Raw genomic sequence first — 20,532 nt, forward strand, 5'->3', positions numbered from 1 at the left:
ATTATTCTCAGCATTCTAATGGATTCCACCCAGCATATTTTGGGAATTCTAGGAGAATACTTAAAAGGATTCTGGAGGTCCTATCTCCCAGAATTCTGTGAGAGTATATCTCAGGTTCCTTTGGCAATCCCGCCCAGTATTTTGAGGAAACTTTTCTCAGGTTTCTGGAGTAATCCTTCTTAGGGTTCTAAGCTACCCTTGTCAGGATTCAGGGTCATTTCTTTTAAGTTTCTTGAGGAATTCATCTTAGGGATTCGAAAACCTTTTGTTTTTGTGAGAATCTCTCACATTTATTTCAAGAATGTGTAAGACCCGCTCTTGGAATTCCTCTCAGGATTCTGGGAGAATTCATCTTAGGATTCTGGAACATTTTGGGAGAATCCCAAGGGAAAGCTTCTCTTAGGATTCTGAGACAATCTATCACAGGATTCTGGGAGAATACCTCTCGGGACAATCCGTCTCATAGATCTCTCAGGATTCTAGGAAAATCCTCAATAGAATTCAGAGGGAATTCCTACCAAGGTACCGGAAGAGTCTTGCTTTCTTTTCTAGATAATGTCGCTTAGGATTCTGGTGTATTTTCAGCAGTCTGTGGGAATTTATCCCAGTACTATATGGGAATACTTCTCAGTGTTCTGGGGAATCTCAGGATCTCAAGATTTTTGTTTCGATTCAAAAATATCATTTATTTTTTTTTTCAGGATGCTTTCTCAACGTTATATCCATTTTCGAATCAGATTCGCGAAGTATTTGATGTGCATAAATAAAACGTACCATGAACTTGAACTACATGCAGCAAACGAATTATTTTATAGTTTTGTAATATTTTATAATATCGAATCGATTTGAAAACATCGATTCTAATCGATTCACAAAAATCGATGTTTCAGCCAGATTTGCCCAATGCTTTCACCACCATACATTTTTTTAGAGAAAAAGTTATGTTAAAACGCGCACTGAATCAAAATTTTTTGAGCCATTTCTTATGTGTCGAAGCTAGATATCCTATAATGCAGAAAAATGTGTATATCTGACAACTCTGCATTGAACACTGGTACTTACCTGATCTAAATATAATTAGTCCAATTATGCCTACTTACCTCAACTCAACTCATGTTCGCTGTGGATTAATTTAATGACTCCGACTCCGACCTTTGACCTTTCCCTCCCTTAAAGCTCCAATATTCATCACATTTCAAAACAGCCGATTTGAGTACCTTTGCTCAATACCGTTGGAATGTTTCCCAAGTTATTCGCAAACAACATAAGATAAAATTAAATGGCTGTGATATTTCACCCAAATGCGTCCAAACAACAAGTCATCGCGTAAATTCCACTTTGCACATTTTTTGCTTTATTAACCAAATGATTTGCTATCTTGCACCTTTACATCGTCCTACCATCTGAGTGGCGGCATAATTTTCTCTACGGGATGGACTCTCTAGGCACCTACCGGCGGCGCGCTAATTAGCGGATTTTCCCCCCTCTTTCTCTTTATAGGAGGGGGGCCATTATCAAATTAAGGGAATAGAAAAATTGATTGATTAGTGTGTTTATGTATTTGTGTTAATTTTTTCCCACCGTTAGAAGCTCGCACAATCCCAAGACCACTCGTGTGTTGTTTTTTTTAGGAATTATTATCGATTTTTTTTCTTTTCAAGGTACGCCGTGTCTGAGGTAAAACAATGATGAGAGAAGATAGGCTAGGTTTTCAATCAGTGTATGTAATTATATTAAAGCATATCTCTGTTAGTTTATAAAATTATCTCCTATCGAGTACACACAGTCACAATGTCTAAATGAGATCATTAGTTCAATCAACAGAAAATAAAATCACAAAGCAAAACGGCAAACACAAAGCACTGTCAATTCCTTGCATGATTAAGTTAAAAACTAAGAATAAAAAAAACGTAAAAACTAGACTTAGAATTGTTTGCTTTCTGCTTTCGCCTTTTGTATAAATTAGTTAATATCACATGCTTGATTTTCACTGTCATTATATATTAAGAACTAGATTTTCCTCTCGCGTTCCGAGTCAGCGCCTACTTCTGCTGTAATTTTTCGAACCAACGAAAAAGACACACAAGTGTTGCAGCTGTTCTGTATTGCACCGCCGCCTTCCTAGATCTTCAGGGTGGCACAGCGCCGTTCCAGTTCCTCGTTGAACGAGTTGTCGAACACCTCGTCCTCGATCCACGTCTCGACGGTGCTGGCCGAAGTGCGTCGCGAAGAGTTCGACGTCCGCCAGATCACGTCCGAGTCGATTTCGTAGCTTTTGTTGTTCAGATTTTGCCAGATGTCGGTGCGCACCTGGTACGGGGGCGGATATGTTTGCTTGGATGATGCCGCAGGGTGGACCGGAGAGTCGGATGCCGGCGAGCTGTCTACGAACGGGTTCCAGGAAGATCGATGTTGCGGGGAAGCGAGTGGGGATTCGCTGGCCTTGCTGGCTTCGAGTTCCCAGGGATTTTTGGTCACTTTGTTCCACCGGCTGTTGAGGTTGTAGTTGCGCCAGGGATCCACGAAGTCATCGCTCTTGCTGGTCGCTTCCGCAAACTGGGACAGTGGGTGGTCCTGTTTGCAATCGAAGCTTATGGATAGGATGCTATCGGCGGATTGGGCTAGGGCGGATCCGTTTTGCGATCGGTTACTAGCCGTGGACGGAGAGCTGGTTGCATTTCGAAGGTATCGCTTGTTCCGGTCGAATTTTACCTTTTCGAATACAATTTCCTCACAGTTTCCAACCCCACGCCTATTTGAAGGCGGAGACCGTTCGGCAATCTCCGGAAGCGGTTGGAACAGCTCAAACTGTAGCCTTCCTCCATCATAAGAACCGGCCCCTCGGATGGCATCCACTTCACATGCTACGATCTCATCTTCGTCGGTATCATCATCGTAATCCACCCCATCTTCCATCCCGAATTGCGTCTCAATTTGATTGTACTTTTTATGCTTCCCACTCAGAAACAAAGGTTTGCTAATTTTGCTTTTCTCGCTCGCTTGCGACGCCAGATTATTCACATGGATTTTGCTCTCGCCGTATCCCTCGCCGTCTCTCCTATCTCCCCCGGCCACGTGGTACAACGTTTTGCTAATCTTGTCCAACTTACCCACACCCGCGCTACTGCTGTTGTTCACCTCCTCCTCGTCCACCAGTTCCTCCTTGAACCCCTTCCGCATCCGGAAGCACTTCCGCAGATTCACGTTCTTGTTGTTGCTGATGTTGGTGCGTTTTTTCTGCATCTGGGCGTTCTTGCCGTCGCGACTCACCCGGTAGTTGTTCTGCGTGGCCGGAATTTCCGGAACGTCCGGCTTCGGGTCGAAGTCCAACCGGCGCCGCACGGCCGGCGATTCCTCCGGGGACAGCCAACTGCTGCTGCTGTGCTCCGGCGTGGTCGGTTGCACCTTGCACCGCGTGGGCGTGCAGTTCTTGTGCAGTACGTACTTGGCCGTGGCCCGGTTGTTCAGGGAGATGGAACGGCCGGTCATGGCGGTGGCACCACCACCCAGACCGCCGGTGCCCGCTCTGGTGTTGCCGACAGCGGACGTTGGCGAGGGCGACCCATTCGGGTGGAAGGAGAATTTTCTGATTATCTGGTGAGAAAACAGAGGGAAGAAAGAACACACGGAAATTGGAGTTAGTTAGGGCTTTTTGACTGGCAGGCAGCTCGGAACGAGCGAAAAAGTTTCTTGGCAGTCGAAACACGGGAGAGTGGTTTTATGGGTTTTGGCAATCTTGAAACCGACGACATGCCAGTTAATCAACGCGAGGTGAAATTGAAGAAAACTTTGCGAATAAATTCCAAATTATTCCGCTTGATGATGACAGTGGCTTTTGTAGTATCTTTACGTATAATTTAACGTTTTTCTGACGCTAATAATCTACCCCATCGGCAACTCAAAACTCAAGTTTTCAAAGCATCGGAAGACCTAGACAAATTTCAGCTAAACGAATGAAACTAACATGCAATACATTATCATACATGTGCTGTTTCTGCCCCGTATTCGGGATTCATTGGAATCGCCGAAAATTGCTTTATTGACCAAATAAGTTAATTTGAAAAAAAAAAATACTCTCAAACACTTCAAAAGAAACATACCGGCTACGTGGCATGCGAGCGATGACATCCAACGTAATCAACTGAAGAGTGATTGGATTAGGGAAACATTTTCATTTCTCGTGTGATGATATCGGAGTCGGGAGTGTATGTTCTAGATCCAAAATAGAACAGACACAGCCGAATACTAAAATGTCAGGAGCAATATGGCGACCGTTAAGGACAGAGTAAATTGTGACTTTTAGTTGATGTTTCACTGCTATTTTATTTATTTTCTCCCTGAGAAAGACACTATTCCCGTGTCGAAACGTCGTGCAAATAGAACAACTCGTTTTTGAAATCCCAAGCCTGTGTAGCCGTTAACCAACAAAATGAATCTCTTTATAATTGCTTTTCTAACTGAAAAACCGACTATACTCATTCGCAGTTCTTGTGTGAAGTGCATACAATATCATGTTTATTATTATGATTATGTGCATAATTAGTATATGTTTACACTGTGCAATATACTGCCAAACCACTCTGAAAATCACAAATCGGAAAAAAAATGTTATAAACAATATAACCAAATAGTGTTCTCTTTTTGCTAATATCTTCAACAATTGGTATTCTTTCCTGAAAAAAAATGAAAACTGCTGAAGTTGTTTCAGATTTCTTGGGCCAATGTTTTACAATCTTTTTACGTCTGAGTTAACTACAGAGTGTGTTTTTGGAGGCAAAATCGAAATGCCGCTTTTTCAGTTGGGGGTCAGTCGGTTTCCACGGTAGGGCGATGGAAGTGCGAGTGAAAAATCCGGGTTCAGAATCGCGCTACAATATTCGTTGATCAGTCGATTTTCTCGGTAGAGCCATGCAAGCGCGAGTGTGGAATGCGGAATCAGATTAGCTTGAGAATTTTCGAATGGCAGACAATTTTCAGGTAAGAGTGATGGGGGTGCGAGTGAAAAATCCGGGATCAGAATCGCGCTACAATATTCGTTGGTCAGTCGGTTTCCACGGTAGGGCGATGGAAGTGCGAGTGAAAAATCCGGGATCAGAATCGCGCTACAATATTCGTTGGTCAGTCGGTTTTCTCGGTAGGGCGATGGAAGTGCGAGCACGAAATCCGGGATCAGTGGTCATCGTGATCAAATAAATCATAATCGTGATGAAGACCGCGACGTGTATTTCCATATAACTAGTGGATCATATCACCTAACAGAGGTGGCTCCTAGATCCACACCTTACCCTACCCTACTAACCACCATTCCTTCCCGTGACAACTGTGGGGATGCTGTGGATTCCACGGTTTCTAGTAGCAACGGTTGTCGAACTAACATTCCTTCCCTTTCCTGATGACCGTAAGGACGTGGCCAGCGCCGTTATTGACTTTAAATAGCTGAACTCTCGAATTGTGCACATTGAGAATGGTTAGCTAGTCCCAAGCTTTCACATTCATTGGCTCTCTGTGCAACTTCGATTGTTCTGGTCAATCACGGAGTAGCAACTACGATGTGTACGGTTATCTTTGCTTTGCTTTGCTTTGCTTTTTACGTCTGAGTTAACTACACTGAATCAGAGACAGATGATCGATGATAGAAAATAGAACAAAGAAGAGAAAAAGGTAAGATAGAAAATTATAGAATAATAAAACGTGAGATCGGATGTATGAAGAAAAGATAGAGATGATAAAAGATAGACAACAGAAGATGAAAACATGTACAGAAGATAACACATGTTAAAAGGTCGTCGTTGCTGAAGATTCCAAGCACTCACTTTCATATAAAAGATCCACTTGAATCACAAGTGACGATTTCTTCGAAGCATCACACGCATCCAGCCCAAACACCCATCTGCTCGTCGAAATGATTCTAAACACTCTCTCAAGTTCTACAAGCTCTACAGAGACCCTCTGGGCCCAGCGGGTCCCGGCGACCCCGAGCGGAACACGAACAGGTGTGATTATCCTCCGGTTCCCACACATCACGCTAATGCTAATGGATGCTGCTGTTGCTGCTGCTAAATACGGACATGAAGAAGGAACAAAGAGGATAAAATAAACCAGAACTTCATCGGATACAGAATGGCTGTTGCCGGCTGACTGACTGTGGTACTGCGCTGACGGCTGCCTCTATCCTACCTACCTACCGACCTAACTTGTGGGAATATTTCGGGAGCGAAGATTTTGAAGGACAACGTATGGAAAAGGGAAATGAATCCCGCACCCGAAGGAAGAAGAAAACGTTACAAAAATAAAGTCATGTTGTGGCTGGTCTGTCCATCAGCAGCCAGCCGCCACTCGTTCAGCCGCATCTCAGGGGTCGTCGTGATCCGAGACGATGATGATGAGATATGGTGTGGGAAAATGTTTCGAGAGGCATCATAACTGCGGCAGAAGGGCTATTTCCCCGTCGTCGTCGTCGTCGTCGTCAAGGCACGGGAACACCGTCCGTTTGTATAGGGTCATATGTGGGGCACAAGCATTCGACCGAAGGAAGCTCTTATGGATATCGTTTCGATACTTTTTGTTCCTTTCTTCTTGGCGACTTCGGGCCCCGGACACAGTCAGAGCCGGTGGACTCAACGAGGATGAGCTTATAGGAGTGCGGTCCGGGGAGTGAAGTGGAAGGAAGTGACTTGAACAGATTTTTTGCCCGTATCAGGAAAAGATCGGTGCGATGCCAGCGAGGAAAAGGACGGAAGAAAACGGCAGAAGATGATGAGGGCCCTATGGGGATGAAATTTGAGTCATGAGTTTATGATAATTGGAATGACCAGAGACAGGGTGTGGTTCAGAAGAGGGTTTCTTCGGACGCTGAGGATGGTGGTTTTTGGAAGTGGAATGAATTTTATTCATTGTGGTGCTTGTTAATGGGATCGGTTTTGATACTTTGCGGTTTGTGATTTTCAGAGCGGTTTGGCAGCATATTGCACAGAGTAAACATATACTGATTATCGTATATTATGCTAATAACATTAATGATTGATTTTCACACAAGAACTGCGGATGAGTGTAGTCGGTTTTTCAGCTAGAAAAGCAATTATAAAGCGATTCATTTGGTTTGCTAACAGATACGCAGTCTTTTGATTTCAAAAACGAGTTGTTTTAGTTGCCCGATGTTTCGACACGGGGATAGTGTCTTCCTCAGGGAGAAAATAAATAAAATAGCAGCGAAACATCTAAAAGTCAAACGAAACAACTAAAAGTCACAACTTGCTCTGTCCTTAACGGTCGCCATGTTGCTCCGGACATTTTAGTATTCGGCTGTGTCTGTTCTATTTTGGATTAAGAACATACACTCCCGACTCCGATACCATCAAACAAGAAATGAAAATGTTTCCCTAATCCAATCACGCTTCAGTTGATTACGTTGGATGCCATCGCTGGCATGCCACGTAGACGAAATGTTTCTTTTGAAGTGTTTGGGAGTAAATTTTATCAAATAATTGATGAAACTGTGATTAGTGATTAACCCTAAAAGGGATACCTTCATGGCCTCAGTTTCGTCACCTCGCTGAGTGTGTTCCATCAAAGACGACCTCTGAAAGGCGGCTGGGGTCCAACGGACCCCAGGTATCCTTTTTAGGGTTAAACTAGTAACACTCGCACATTTTTCGGACACGACGGAACGTGATGGTTGTAAACATGGCAATTAATCGTAAATTAATTGATTTTGTTACTGTTTCAATCCGTTAAATCGTGAATATCAGCCCACTTTATCTGTTAATTACAATGGTTGTGGATGGCCTAAAATTGCTTAGACTAGGTAAAAATTTCAATTGCAACACAGTTTGGAAGTTTCCGTCACCCAAATGTAAGTTTATTTAACCCAACTTTTAGTACCCGTGCGCTTACTGATTTTGGCAAATTAACACTTCCCAGTTTGCATTATCGCATAAAGGTCGTTCGACATTACCGAAACAGTTTGTCTTATTAACAGCAGCTAGCGTACAATTTCACCTTAACCACCAACATCAAACTGAAATAAATTATGTTGTGGAAACTACCGATTCCATAGTCAAATTGATAACCGTACCTATGATTCTCAACCTACAACAAAATCTGTGAAGTTCACTGAATCATTATTGCAGTTACAATACATTGCAGTAATTTTAGTCGCCCAATAGACGCCACAATAACGAAACATTGTCAATTTTTCCTGGATTCGCACCTTACAACACAGTCTGATTAAAAATACAACAAAGCAATCCATGACGACATATCGCGATGGGGGTGACAGCTAAAATTTTAAACACAGTGTACGTGCAGCTTACCAAATTTTCGTCGAGTGTTCTCGGTGCTTAACAAATTCCTTTGTGTTCAGCTGTCACCCCGATCGATGAATGTCAAAAATACATGGTAACCCGAGCAGAGGAAAAAAGCTCAATAATAGCATATTTTGATACGGAGATCAGAAAGTGATATTTGTTTGTTTGAGATAAGAGGTAAAAGTACTGAAAATAATATCTCAACTTTACTCCTCGAGCATCATCATCATAGCTCATTTAGCTCTTGGTAAGATCATCCAATAGCAGTGAGCTATCTAATTGATCTTCAAATATCAAATTTTGCTATTGGTTAGATGGTTCAAGAACAAATTTTTGTTTTTATTTCCAGTACTTTTACCTCTTATCTCAAACAAACCAATATCACATTTTGATCGTCAGTAATTGGCTTCTTTAACGGTGTTGAGATAATTCCATTTTCTGAATCTGCATGTCAAACTGAGCCGAAATCCAAATTTTCATGAATTTTGGAGTCCGGGAACCTATTTAAAAATCAATTTGAAGTTTGTATGGGAGCGATTTGTCGATTCACCCCTCGTCGCACTTTGTACTGGGCGGAGCTGTCAAACAGTTGCCCAGCTGTCAAAAGGTGATTTCAAAAAATCTCTTTGAAATTGGGTTTAGGTACCAAATCTAAGTTCTAAAAATCGGAAAAAAATCACAGTGACTCAGAAAAGGGTGCTCTTTCGTATAAAATCAAAAAATCAATACATTTTCCATAATTTAAAAACCCAATTGGCCTCTGCCCGGGAAACAAAGAAAATCAGCTGATCGCATCTGTCTCATGGATTGCCTTATGCCCAGCTGCTAATTGCTAATTGCTGCTAATTGACAGTCTTTTAGTGGAATCAACTGGAAATGGTTATCGTTTGAGAATCATAGGTACGGTTATAAATTTTACTATGGAATCGGTAGTTTCCACGGTTTCCACATCAAAATTTATTTCATGCTCACTCACGCTTGCACTGATGCACTGACAGACCCCCAGGTGGGATAAAGTCCTGATTGTTGACACAGAGTAGGATTGAAAACGAAAACATCTGGGATGTATGTCGGGTTGGATGAGGAACGATGGTAAGTTGCTAAAACCGCTATTCGAACTGGAGAACTTCGATTTGGTGCTGCGACGTCAATATTTACATTTGATCCCAAACGACAAAGTACCTGTCGGCTAAGTTTTTTTCACCCAACTTCTGCTTTACTCAATTTTGACTTCCCACATCAAACTGTCATAATTGGGTTGTTTTGCTTTTCGCTCACTGACAACTACAAATAGAATGTATGAGAGAGGCGACAAAAAAGAACTAAAAAAATAGTTTGTAAACACTCAAATTTCAATATATTAGCCCAAAACTTTTTTCAAGAATTCCTCCAAGAATTCCTACGTCGACTTTTTCAGGAATTTCATCTGAAATCTTCACAGGAATTTCGTTAATGTTTTAAATGAGAATTTCCCTTTTTTTTAAGTAATTTCTCCAGGTCTTTTACTTGGAATTCCTCTAGTAGGAAATTCTTCGGAGATAATATGAATAAGAGTTACTTCATTAATCATGAATTCTCATGTAGAAACCTCATGATGAACGCCTCTGGAGGTTTCTACACAAATTACTCACGGGATTCCTTCAGGTATTTTTGAAGCGTTTCATCTTTTCAAAATCAATTCCGCCAGGGACTTCTTCAAAAATCTCACCTGGATTCAAGGATTTCTCCAATGATTTCTCTTGGAATTTTTAAAAGGTTTCTCCAGGAATTCTTCCACAGAGACACATTTGAAGTTTTCAAGGTTTCCTCTATGCATTTCTCCTTTGATTCCTTTGGGAATTATGCCCGGTGTTGTTAGGATTTAGGATGTTTTCGGCTTATGGTATTTTGTAAATATTGCTATGAGCTGGAAGAAGGCAGTGTTTCAGTATGTTATGACGAAAAGAAAAAAAAATAAAATCTAATTGTTCTGTTGTAAAAATACATTTCTTATACTAAAGCATATTTTTTCTTGAAAGTGCCTCAACACCTACTTTAATTTTAAAACACACAGCACATACGCTCCAGCGCCCTCCCACTTATCTCTGGCATCCCTCACTCGCTACTATTATATCTGACGAGCTCAGAAGCCAATTTGATTAAAAAAAAAAATCACGATTTTATTAGCCCAATATGTTACCAGGGGTCGACAAAATCGGGTCCTCACTTTATAAACATGCAGGCACTGGGAAACAGGGTTAGAGTGCTCAGCTAAGCTGAGAAGCACGTTTTGTATCAGTGGGGACGTTACGCCAGAAAGAAAAAGACGAGCACATACTGCTTCCTCCATGCAGCTCATTTTCAAAATGCTGGCATTTCGTCAATTTTCATTCGATTTTTTTGAAGTGCCGCCTAATGGATCATAAATTGGTGCTAGTTTATTACACTAAAGTGGCCATGTAGTATCCGGAACCATACCGGAGATATGACGGATTGTACTTGGGTCAGGAGGTGGGATGCCAAATGACTAAAAGTGATTATTGCGTGTGTTATTGTGTTTTAAAGGCCCCCGCGGAACCTGTTTTAGGTGTTCCGGAGCGGCCATATCAGTTGATACTTAATTATGTCATTTTTTTCTGCCCCATTCTTTCAAAATCATGACGGTTAATACGTCGCTCGGCATGTTTTGGATGCAAACCACAAATGTCCCCGATGACATCCCCGTGGAACCTGTGCTATATGTTCCGCGGTGGTCATATTGGTTGATACATACTTCAGTTTATCGTTTCTGACTCAGTCATTCGAAATCATGAAGATTGACATGTCGCACGGCATGTTTAGGTTGAAAATCAGAAGTGTCCCCAATGAGGCTCCGCGGAACCTGTCACGTGGATTTAGATGGGCCAACTTATTCAAATTTGGTTATCGCAGTTGTGTTTCAAGTTGCTTGAATCCATCCAAGGTCACATATGTACGAGGTAGGCATTTCTTTTACGATCCGATAACTTGATTTTGATCCATCCAGCGTTGCGCATATCAGCCCAATTAACTACGCCGGAAAACCGTGTTCAGCAAAAACTCATTTCTATTGCTGTTTTTCAACTTTTCAAGAGCCTTCTCAACCTCATCCAGTGTTGGTGGTTCCACAGTTTGGCCGTCATCGATTCGTTTCTCTTCTGCTCCTGCCACTCTGTACCGTTTCCTATTAAGGAGAAACTTCAGAGAATACAAGTATGGCTGCTACAATGGCCGACTTTGACCCCACTCACGTTTTCAAGCGCACCAATCTTAAAAGTTTGTAAACAAATGCACTAGATTTGGAAAAGGTACCTCTTTTTGCAAGTGAGCAAAGCCAGGATAGACAAGTGCGGTGATTCGATGCTTCGTTCGTCAGATTTGTGCCTCATAAAGTTTGTATGCAAAATGCAATGGGATTTCTTGATGTTTCACCTTAAGCCGCGTTCGCAGTCTTTGTCGAACCAAATCATTACGTTGCCGTCGCTGAGCGATGTCTATCACCTCTTGCGCTGTTATTGCCACTGTTTTATGGATAAACCCTTCTAAACTGTTGACATCTCCAGATCCATAGGTCTTCCCCAATCCTTTCATCACGCTTCTGATGGTACTGTGCAGCAATTCCTTCGACTGACAAGTGTTGGATATTGAAACGCATGGTTCTATTGATTCTTGAACTCGTGACACTGGATAATCTGCGGATGAACTCAAGTACCTAAATTTGAATGTTTTTGAACTTTTTTTTGAGTTTTTTTTTGTCGCCTCTCTCATACATTTTATTTGTAGTTGTCAGGGAACGAAAAGCAAAACAACCCAATTATAACAGTTTGATGTGGGAAGTCAAAATTGAGTAAACAGCAGTTGGGTGAAAAAAACTTAGCCGACAGGTACTTTGTCGCATGGGATCAAATGTAAATAATATTAACGTCGCAGCACCAAATCGAAGTTCTCCAGTCTAGAGGAATCAACAACAGAAGCAGACTAGAGAAATTCTGAATGAGTTCCAGGAGAATTCCCAGCAAAAAATTCTAGCTGAATCTGAAGGAATTCCGGAAAACATCACATGGAAAATTTCTAAAGCAATTCCAAGGGACATTCCTATAGGAATAGCAAAAGGCAATCCTGGACGAATCTTAAAAGAAACCTCTAGGAAATCTAAAGAAGTAGCCCTATAACAGAATCTGTAGAGGAATCCAGGAGAAATTCACTGAGGAATTCCTGGCAAAAAAAAATGTTTGCGCCACAGTGCTGAATTGTATGAATTCCTCATATAGACTGTTTCAGAAATTACACTAGTTTACAAAATAAAACGAAAGTCGTGAACTCCTGTCAACGACCAAAATTTTTGAAGTGCAATTTAGCGCTGATTTCGAAGCCGCGTTTCAAAAAATTTTAAGTAGAGTAGTTTTTAAGTTTTAGCTCAATATCGAGTTTTACAATTTTTTTAAATATGGAATTTACTAAGATTCAAATATCTTGTGTTTTGTTCAACCAATTTCAAATCTTTTTCCATAAATTAAAAGCTGAATACAATACCATTCGATCATCTGAATGCAGATTCGGCGTCAGATTGATGAAATTCAAGATATTGGGACAATCTTCTTAAATTTTAGCAAAATTTCTAAATTTTTTTGAAGAAATGTATTTTTTTTTCAATAAGAAAAAAACAATATATAAATTCTTTCTCAACGTTTATTTGACATATCATATGTAGGCGAGTTACAGTAAAAAATTCAGCTCAATCGGAGCATTGATTACGGAGAATGAGACGTGTGAAGTGAGCGACTTTGCTTAGAAATAGAACAAAAATCGATTTCAAATCATCAACATTGCATGGAAAGTCGAAAAAAAATCCGCTCAACTGTATTTTTTTTCCTTCACGTTTTCGAACTCAGGGAATGATTCTACACCAAAAATGATCATCAGCTTACCGAGTTCAAAAATGCTGTAAACTAGTGTTATAAATACACTATCGATTAACTGCCATTTCAATTTGAGCACAATATCAAAAAAAAAGGTTCTTCTAGCTCTTATAGTAAACATGCTAACGAAGCAAATAATACCAGTTTTGTTGATGTTTCTGGTAAAAGGTAAAAAATAGGACTCTGTAAACTGGATGAAGTTGCACCAAAGTGGTCAAAAAATGTAGCATAGTAGAGAAGAAAAAAATCTCACAGATAAAATTTTTAATTTCCAAACACAATAAAAATTGCAGAATCGATAATAAAAGATATTTCTCGATTGGTAAGAGTAATTTTTACTGGAATATTTGACCAAGATCCACCATTACGGGCCTTCTCAATACCATTTTTTTGTTTCAAATTTCTCAACAACACCAGTAGCAACAAACGTTAAGCAAACGAATGTCTTAATTACTGCTTACTGCATTCGTTTTTATGGTATGACAAGCTTTGCCATCTGAAGGATTGAATGAGCTGAAAAAATCAGTTTGTTTAGATTAAATGCGTTCAGGGAAGCTAAGAAACTCTGTGGTAGTTCTTATGTTCCGTACAAAACCTTAAAAAATAAGAAACTTGATCTCCGAAAAAATGTTGTGGAAATGCCTTTACCGATTTTTCCCAAATTTTGATCAAGGCATTCCTTAGACAACTTGTTGAGAAAGCGAATGTGATAAAAATTTACATAATTTTTGGTATTTAGTGATAAATAATGCTGAAAACATTAAAAAATGCCTTTGTGCAAATGCAAATTTGAAAAATTAAGTTATTTGTTAGAGAACTCGACTGTTCTTTAAAATATCAAGACATTTGAAAGGAAATATAAAAATATGGAGTACAATATGCTATATGTACTCTGAAAGAAGTTGGTAAAAATCATTAGAACAGTTCGTTTAATTTAATAAACAAAGTGTATTTATAATTTCTGAAACGGTCTATACAATGCCGGAAGCGAGGAGTGTTCCCAGCTCACATAATGTTTGCGTAACTCATGGTGAAATAACCGAAGGTATACATAGATTTCTTTTCCTAAGAAATCCCTAGATGGATCCCCGGTTAAATTTCTAGAAGGAGCACAGCAGGAATTCCTTAAGGAATCTTAAGAGGAAATTCTGAAATTCCTAGAGGAGTCTTTGTAGAAGTACCTGGGATAAGTCCTGCAGCAGTATCATCAAGAATTTTCGGAGGATTTCCAGTAGGAGTTGAGTTTCTGAAGGAATTCGAAGAAAAATTTCCGGGACACCACAGGACGAATGCCTAGGAAAATTCGAAGGAATATATCTGTAGACACTATGAAAATCCCCGGAGAAAATCTTGGAGAAAATTCTGGAAGAACACCAGCAGAAATTCATGTTTGGGGATGTATGACTGATAATCACAGCAACAGATAACGTGTGACTTTTGTTCTGTCCCAGAATTAACTAAGAAGAAGTCTTTCAGGAATTTGGAACAGTCTTGGCTTAGGGAATCGCGCCACTTGGGCGGTGGCTTCTATATTCGTCTGTTTTCCACTATAACTCAGTCAAATATGAACCAATTGACATAACTTTTGGAATGTGGTGAGATAGGTATAGTATCTACCCGTGTACAACATTTCAAGTCAATTTGTTCAAAATTGACTGAGTTATAGTGGAAAACAAAAGAATATAGAAGCCACCGCCCAAGTGGCGCGATACCCTATCAATTTCGAAACGGTTAGCCCACGGTGACATCTAGGAACAGAAATGTGCTAATTTGCAAACGTGTTTGGCCTTTTTCAAAAGTTTGTTACTAAATTTATTAATGATACCAAAGACATCAACTAAATTATAATTGATTATGAAATGAGTGAAACACACTTATCTTTTTCTTGTTCGAAAAAGACTGACAAAATCGGGTCAAAATATCTTCTATCTTATGTCTTGTGTTCTGTTTTTCTTGTTAAATATTCAAGTTTCTATCTTCAATTTTCAATGTTTCACCTTTTATCATTTACATTCTGATATTTTGTATCTTCTTTATCTTTTATCTGTTCTTCTATTTTTTTGTTGGTAGCACTAAAGCAACACTATCTGTTAGAGCTATCTTGTTTGTCTGTCCAACATTTCGGTGTCTTGTAGTAACGTCTGAACCTTCGAAAAAGGTGCACCAAAGAAATTTAAACGTAAAAGGAAAAAAAATCTTAACCGCACGAAAAAGAAGATCCGCAAACTTTTTTCCACTGCCTTGCGTGTATCTTTTCGGCAACTGTTTAAAATTTATTGCAATGCGTTCTGCTTGAGAGATTTCTTTGTAGGTATTTACGACCAGCTACTGCAAGATACATACATAGAGTCGTTGGACGCATTGCGGTGAAGTAGATAATAAAAAAACAAACCTCCTCGGGGTACTGTCATCACCCCGAAGGAGTTCCCATCGTAAAAAGATTCAACAAGTTCAACAAAGAAAGCTCGCGATTTTAGCGGAAATGTCAGCGACCCCGACCCGTATCAGGAGGTAGAAGCGCCAATACGAGCGAAAACACGAAACGGCGCGGCGGGCGCTGATTGACTGACTGACTGACAAATGATATTGATGTCGAATTGATCAACCTGTCTGTCACCCAATTGACAGACTGCTGCTGCTGCTGCTTTGATTTTCATATTTATGTAGGTAGCCCACTTTCTCCGAACGACTCGACTTGGCCAAAACCGAAAAAAAACGAGCAACCGAATATCGCGAGAACTCCCCCAGCAGACCATGCTTTGGTTGGGAATCGCTCCTTTATGGGGAGCCCCCATGGTGCGAGGTCCCACGATGACGGCGATATCATGATCGGCCCCCGATAATAACCCCGTTGGTGGATATGCGGGGAGCGAACTTCTTGCCTTCGGCTTATCCGCGGTATTGGCTCTCGAATCGCGATCTCGAGTGTCTTGCCCCTTTCATGGCTTTGGTTCACCATGGCCCCCGCCGCCGCCCATAACTGAGCCGATAGCCATCTCCTCCTGAATGAGCCTGAATGCGGCGCGGTATAAATCTGTGAGAATTTTGATAGTCACGAACGAGCGCATCAGAGATCAGAGGAGAGCAGCAGCAGCGTTGCCTTACCTTGTGTGGGAAAATGCTTCCCGGAGGAATGCGAGTCATAAACATTTGTTGTGCTGCGCTGGGCTGGGGAAACATATGTCGGAATGTGTGGAATGACGTGAGAAAACAATCAGCAGTATAATTTACTGGGGAGAATTTGGCATCCTCTTCGAAAGGGTTCGTATGGAATGCCGCAATTTTGGGGTTTTATTTGAAAGAAATTTATCGGTTTCGTATTGCTTAACGATAAATTAATCATCAAATAGTTGGTCCCAAGATTTTGTTTGGAAACGAATCTTTCTTTCCTTTCAGTTCTGAGTAGCCATGGTAGTGCAGAGGGCCGGATTGAAAGGTCTCCATCTTGGGCGATTGCCAGCCATCGCCTTGACCTGTGGCCAGGTAAAATTTCTGTCGACTTCCTGTATTTACTTGTCGAGGCCGCGCCGCCATGAGCCTCTGGGCCTGCCTCTGCTGTAATGTTCTGCTGGGTTCCAATCGTTTCCGCCTCTGCGTAGAGTGTGGCCAACCCATTTCCACTTCCGCTCGACACATCACATCGACGATGGAGTTTTACGTTGAAGATCCAATTGCGAGACCACCATGCACAAATTGTATACCGCAGGCATCTATTGATGAAGACCTGCAGCCAAAGCCGTTGAGTGTTCTACACTGATACACACCAAGTTTCACTGGCGTACAGCAGATTTCACGTTTGAGTTAAAAATTCGACTCTTGTTGCCTTGACTCTGACTGTTTTTCCAAAAACAGTAAAAAATAATGGTTCGGAACAGTAAATCTCATTCAAGTTTTGTAGATCAATCTAAGAAGTTGTTAAGAACTAAGAAAATATACCGTAGAACCTAGCTCCTTTTAAACATTTTTCGTCATATCAAGAATAGATGACTAACAAATTCAAATCGAACTATTCATCGTACTTGTTTCATGGGTTCTCCAACAAAGGCAATAAAAGCATATTGCCAATGTCATCGTGGACACTGCTCCTTAACAGAAATAAAACTGAGCGCTGGGAAACAGAGATACAGAAAAGTGCTAGATATCGCAAACGGTTATCGCCACCAACACAAAAAGGAAATCCGAAAAATCAATTTTCCTCTACAATCAATGTGCTTTCGGAGGCTGGCTGATGTTTCTTCTTTCATCGAGAGCCAATAAAATCATCTTGACACCTTTATCCGGATTGTTCGTCTTTCGGGTTGCAGTTGGTACAAGAAGTGAGGAGCACTAAGTCCTCCTCCATCGAATCTGGTGGCGATTGCCAAAAAGATTGAATCATATCAAAGCTGGGCAATTTAGTTGGGCATTTGGCAATATTTACTAGGGTGAAGGAATGTTTTGAGGGTCATTGCTAAACCCATCTTGCCGAGAAGATGCTCACATACTGTTTAGGTATACATTCAACCGTGTATGAACAAGCCCTTCCTGGGAGCTGGCAAAAACATCCAGGAGGAAAAAAAATGAAACCACTTACAATAATGTTAGATATCCAGGAAGAGCCAGATCTTTGAGGATACCGGGAATAATATAAGTTTTAAAGACAAGTCGGACGGTCGTGAGAAGGAATTGATTTTAGATTAGTGAGATCTAACGGCGAGTCTGGACGACCGCCAGGAGAGTCTGGATGACCGTTAGAAGAAACTGGTTTACGGTTTGTAAGATCTTAAGATAAATCGGACGATCGTTAGGAAGATTTAGTTTTCAATTTGTAAACTTGATCGACTTGTAGGACAACTATTTAAGAGGACCAGGTTTTCGCTGGGAGAGCTCGAAAGACGAGTCGGACGACCGTCAAGAGAAAAAGTTAATTGATTTGAAAGATAGAAAACTAGGTGTATAGTTGCTAGTGGAAATTGGTTTTCGATTTTTGAGATCGAAAGACGAGTAGGACGACTATCAGGAGGAATTGTTTTGCGATTCGTCAGTTTGAGTACAGGTATACCTCGATTTAGTGGACCCTCGGTTATATAGACCCTCGATTTCATATAATTCGATTTTATGTACATTTTTTTAATGGTGTAGATTTTATTATCTAATCAGTTTAAAACTTGCAGTTTGTATCATGATAACTTTAAATGCAGCGATTTTCAACCTTTTGACACGTGGAGCACTCCATAGGGAGCGTCCATAAATTACGTCACGCAACAATTGCCAATTTCCAACCCACCATCACCCCCCCTATGCCACACTCTTTGTATGAGAGGTCTGAAATTTTTGTATGTGTTGTCACACTTTACTTAAACCCCCTCTCCCCCTGAAAGCGTGACGTAATTTATGGACGTTCCCATATCAATAAATTGTTTTGTGGAGCACCCATAATAGCGCCAAAGTATACCTCATGACATACTTAGTTTTATATATTTACCTTAATCTTATACTTCCCTTTCTGACTTTATTTTTATTAACATCTCTCGCTCTGTCGACGATCACGAAGAGCGGAGTATATGGGGTAATTCTATAAAGATATTTTTTACAGACCTTGCCTCCAAGATTTCTAACAAAATTCTTTCAAGATTTCTCATGACATCCTCACCGAGTATTGTAATATATTCCTGATATTTTGGTAGATGCCTTATACTATCCTGGCGTGTACTCAGCTAATAAAATTAAAAAATTTGTTGCAAATTCAATAAAAAGGTAAAATCAGAGCACGTTAGTCAAGGTTCCCCGATTTCTCCACCAACTCACTGGTACATTTCCATTGATGGATTCCTGAAAGAATTTCTGAAAAAGCTGCTTAAGCAATTCCTGAAGGAACTGCTGGAACAGTTTATGAAAGAATTCATGAAACAACTTTTGAGAAAACACCTGCTTAAATTTGTGAAGTAATTGTTGAAATATTGAAGAAGTTTTTAAAGATATTTCCGAAAGTATCACTGAAAAAATTTCAGAAGGAATTAAAAAAATCTGAATAAATTTCTAAAGAAACTCCTAAAAAAAATTCTGAAAAAAAACATAAATATTTTAAGGGTTCATAGATGAATTATCTGAAGAAATTCCAGGAGAAATACCTGAAAATACATCTGAAAACCCCTGGTGGAGTACCTTACAAAACATCTTGAGATAATTTTGAAAACAAAAAAATCCTAGAGAAATTTCCTAATAAAAATCCTAAACATTTTTCAATGCGTTCCTGAAGGAATCCATAGAGAAATTCCTATGGGTACGCTTGGAGGAATTTATGTGAAAATACATAGAGGAATACCTGACGGAATTTCTGATGAAATCTCTGTGTCTTCAGAAATCTCCGTAAGAATATGTTCCATGAAGTCTGAAGTATGAAGTCTAATGAAAAAAAAGTTTAAAAATGTGTAGAATAATTTCTGACGGAATCCTTGGAGTATTTTAAGACTTTCTTGAGAAAACCTTGGAGCAATTTGTGGAAAAGAAACGTCTTGATTGAAGGAATATCTTGAGGAATGTGAAGAAATCTTGCGAATTTCCTTGATAATCTTTTGTCGAATTTCTAATGCAATCTTTGGAGATTTTTTTTTATAAAGCTTCTGAGAAAATTTTGAACGATTTCTAAATTACTAATTTTCAATATATTCGTGAAACATTTTCTAAAAAAAAAAAAAATATACAAGTAGTATTTTTGAGGAAGCTCATGAAAGCTATTCTAGATGAATGCTTTGAATTTTTTTTGTTGGAATCTCTTTGAAAAAAAAATCTGAAGAAAGTCGTAGATAAATTTCTGGAATCTATGCAAGATTTTTTTACAGGAATTCTTGAAATATTTTCTAAAGGAATCCATGCAACAGTTTTGAAAGCTATCCGTGCAAGACTTTCTTAAGGAGTACTTGGAGAAATTTCTGGAGGACATTCTAAAGTCTTAAGGAATCCCTAGAAGATTTTGTGAATAAATTTCAGACTGAATTTCTTTAAAATTTTCTTAACGTTTTTTAAAGAAATCTGCGAGGAGTTTCCAAAGGAGTTCCCGAAAGAATTTCTTCAAGAATACCTGGTAGATTTTTTCAGGAACTCGTAAAAAGTTTTTTAAATAATTCCTATGATGGAATTTAGCAACGGTTCATGAAAGAATCATTGAAAATCTGTGGAAATTTTTTCAAAGTAATCCTTGGAAAAAAATGTAAAGAAATCTGTGAAAGAAAATCTGGAGATATTTCTAAAGAAATTATTAGTCGAATTTATGATAAGAGCCATGGGAGATTTTTTGAAAGAGTCCCTCGAAAAAAAAATAGGGGCCCGTG

At 39.9% G+C, this 20,532-nt stretch overlaps 1 protein-coding gene across 1 annotated transcript in view; it reads right to left on the reverse strand.

Moving 5' to 3' along the window:
- Positions 1-1,322: 1,322 nt before the first annotated feature.
- LOC109413093 (uncharacterized) overlaps positions 1,323-20,532 on the reverse strand; it is a 40,296-nt gene continuing 21,086 nt past the window's right edge. The window contains exon 2 of the mRNA XM_019686795.3: positions 1,323-3,594. Coding sequence (XP_019542340.2) covers positions 2,122-3,594 — 1,473 coding nt within the window. The 3' untranslated portion in view covers positions 1,323-2,121. The remainder of the gene's footprint in view (positions 3,595-20,532) is intronic.

The sequence above is a fragment of the Aedes albopictus genome, chromosome 2 (genome assembly GCF_035046485.1).
Source record: "Aedes albopictus strain Foshan chromosome 2, AalbF5, whole genome shotgun sequence".
Taxonomy (NCBI): Eukaryota; Metazoa; Arthropoda; class Insecta; order Diptera; family Culicidae; genus Aedes; species Aedes albopictus.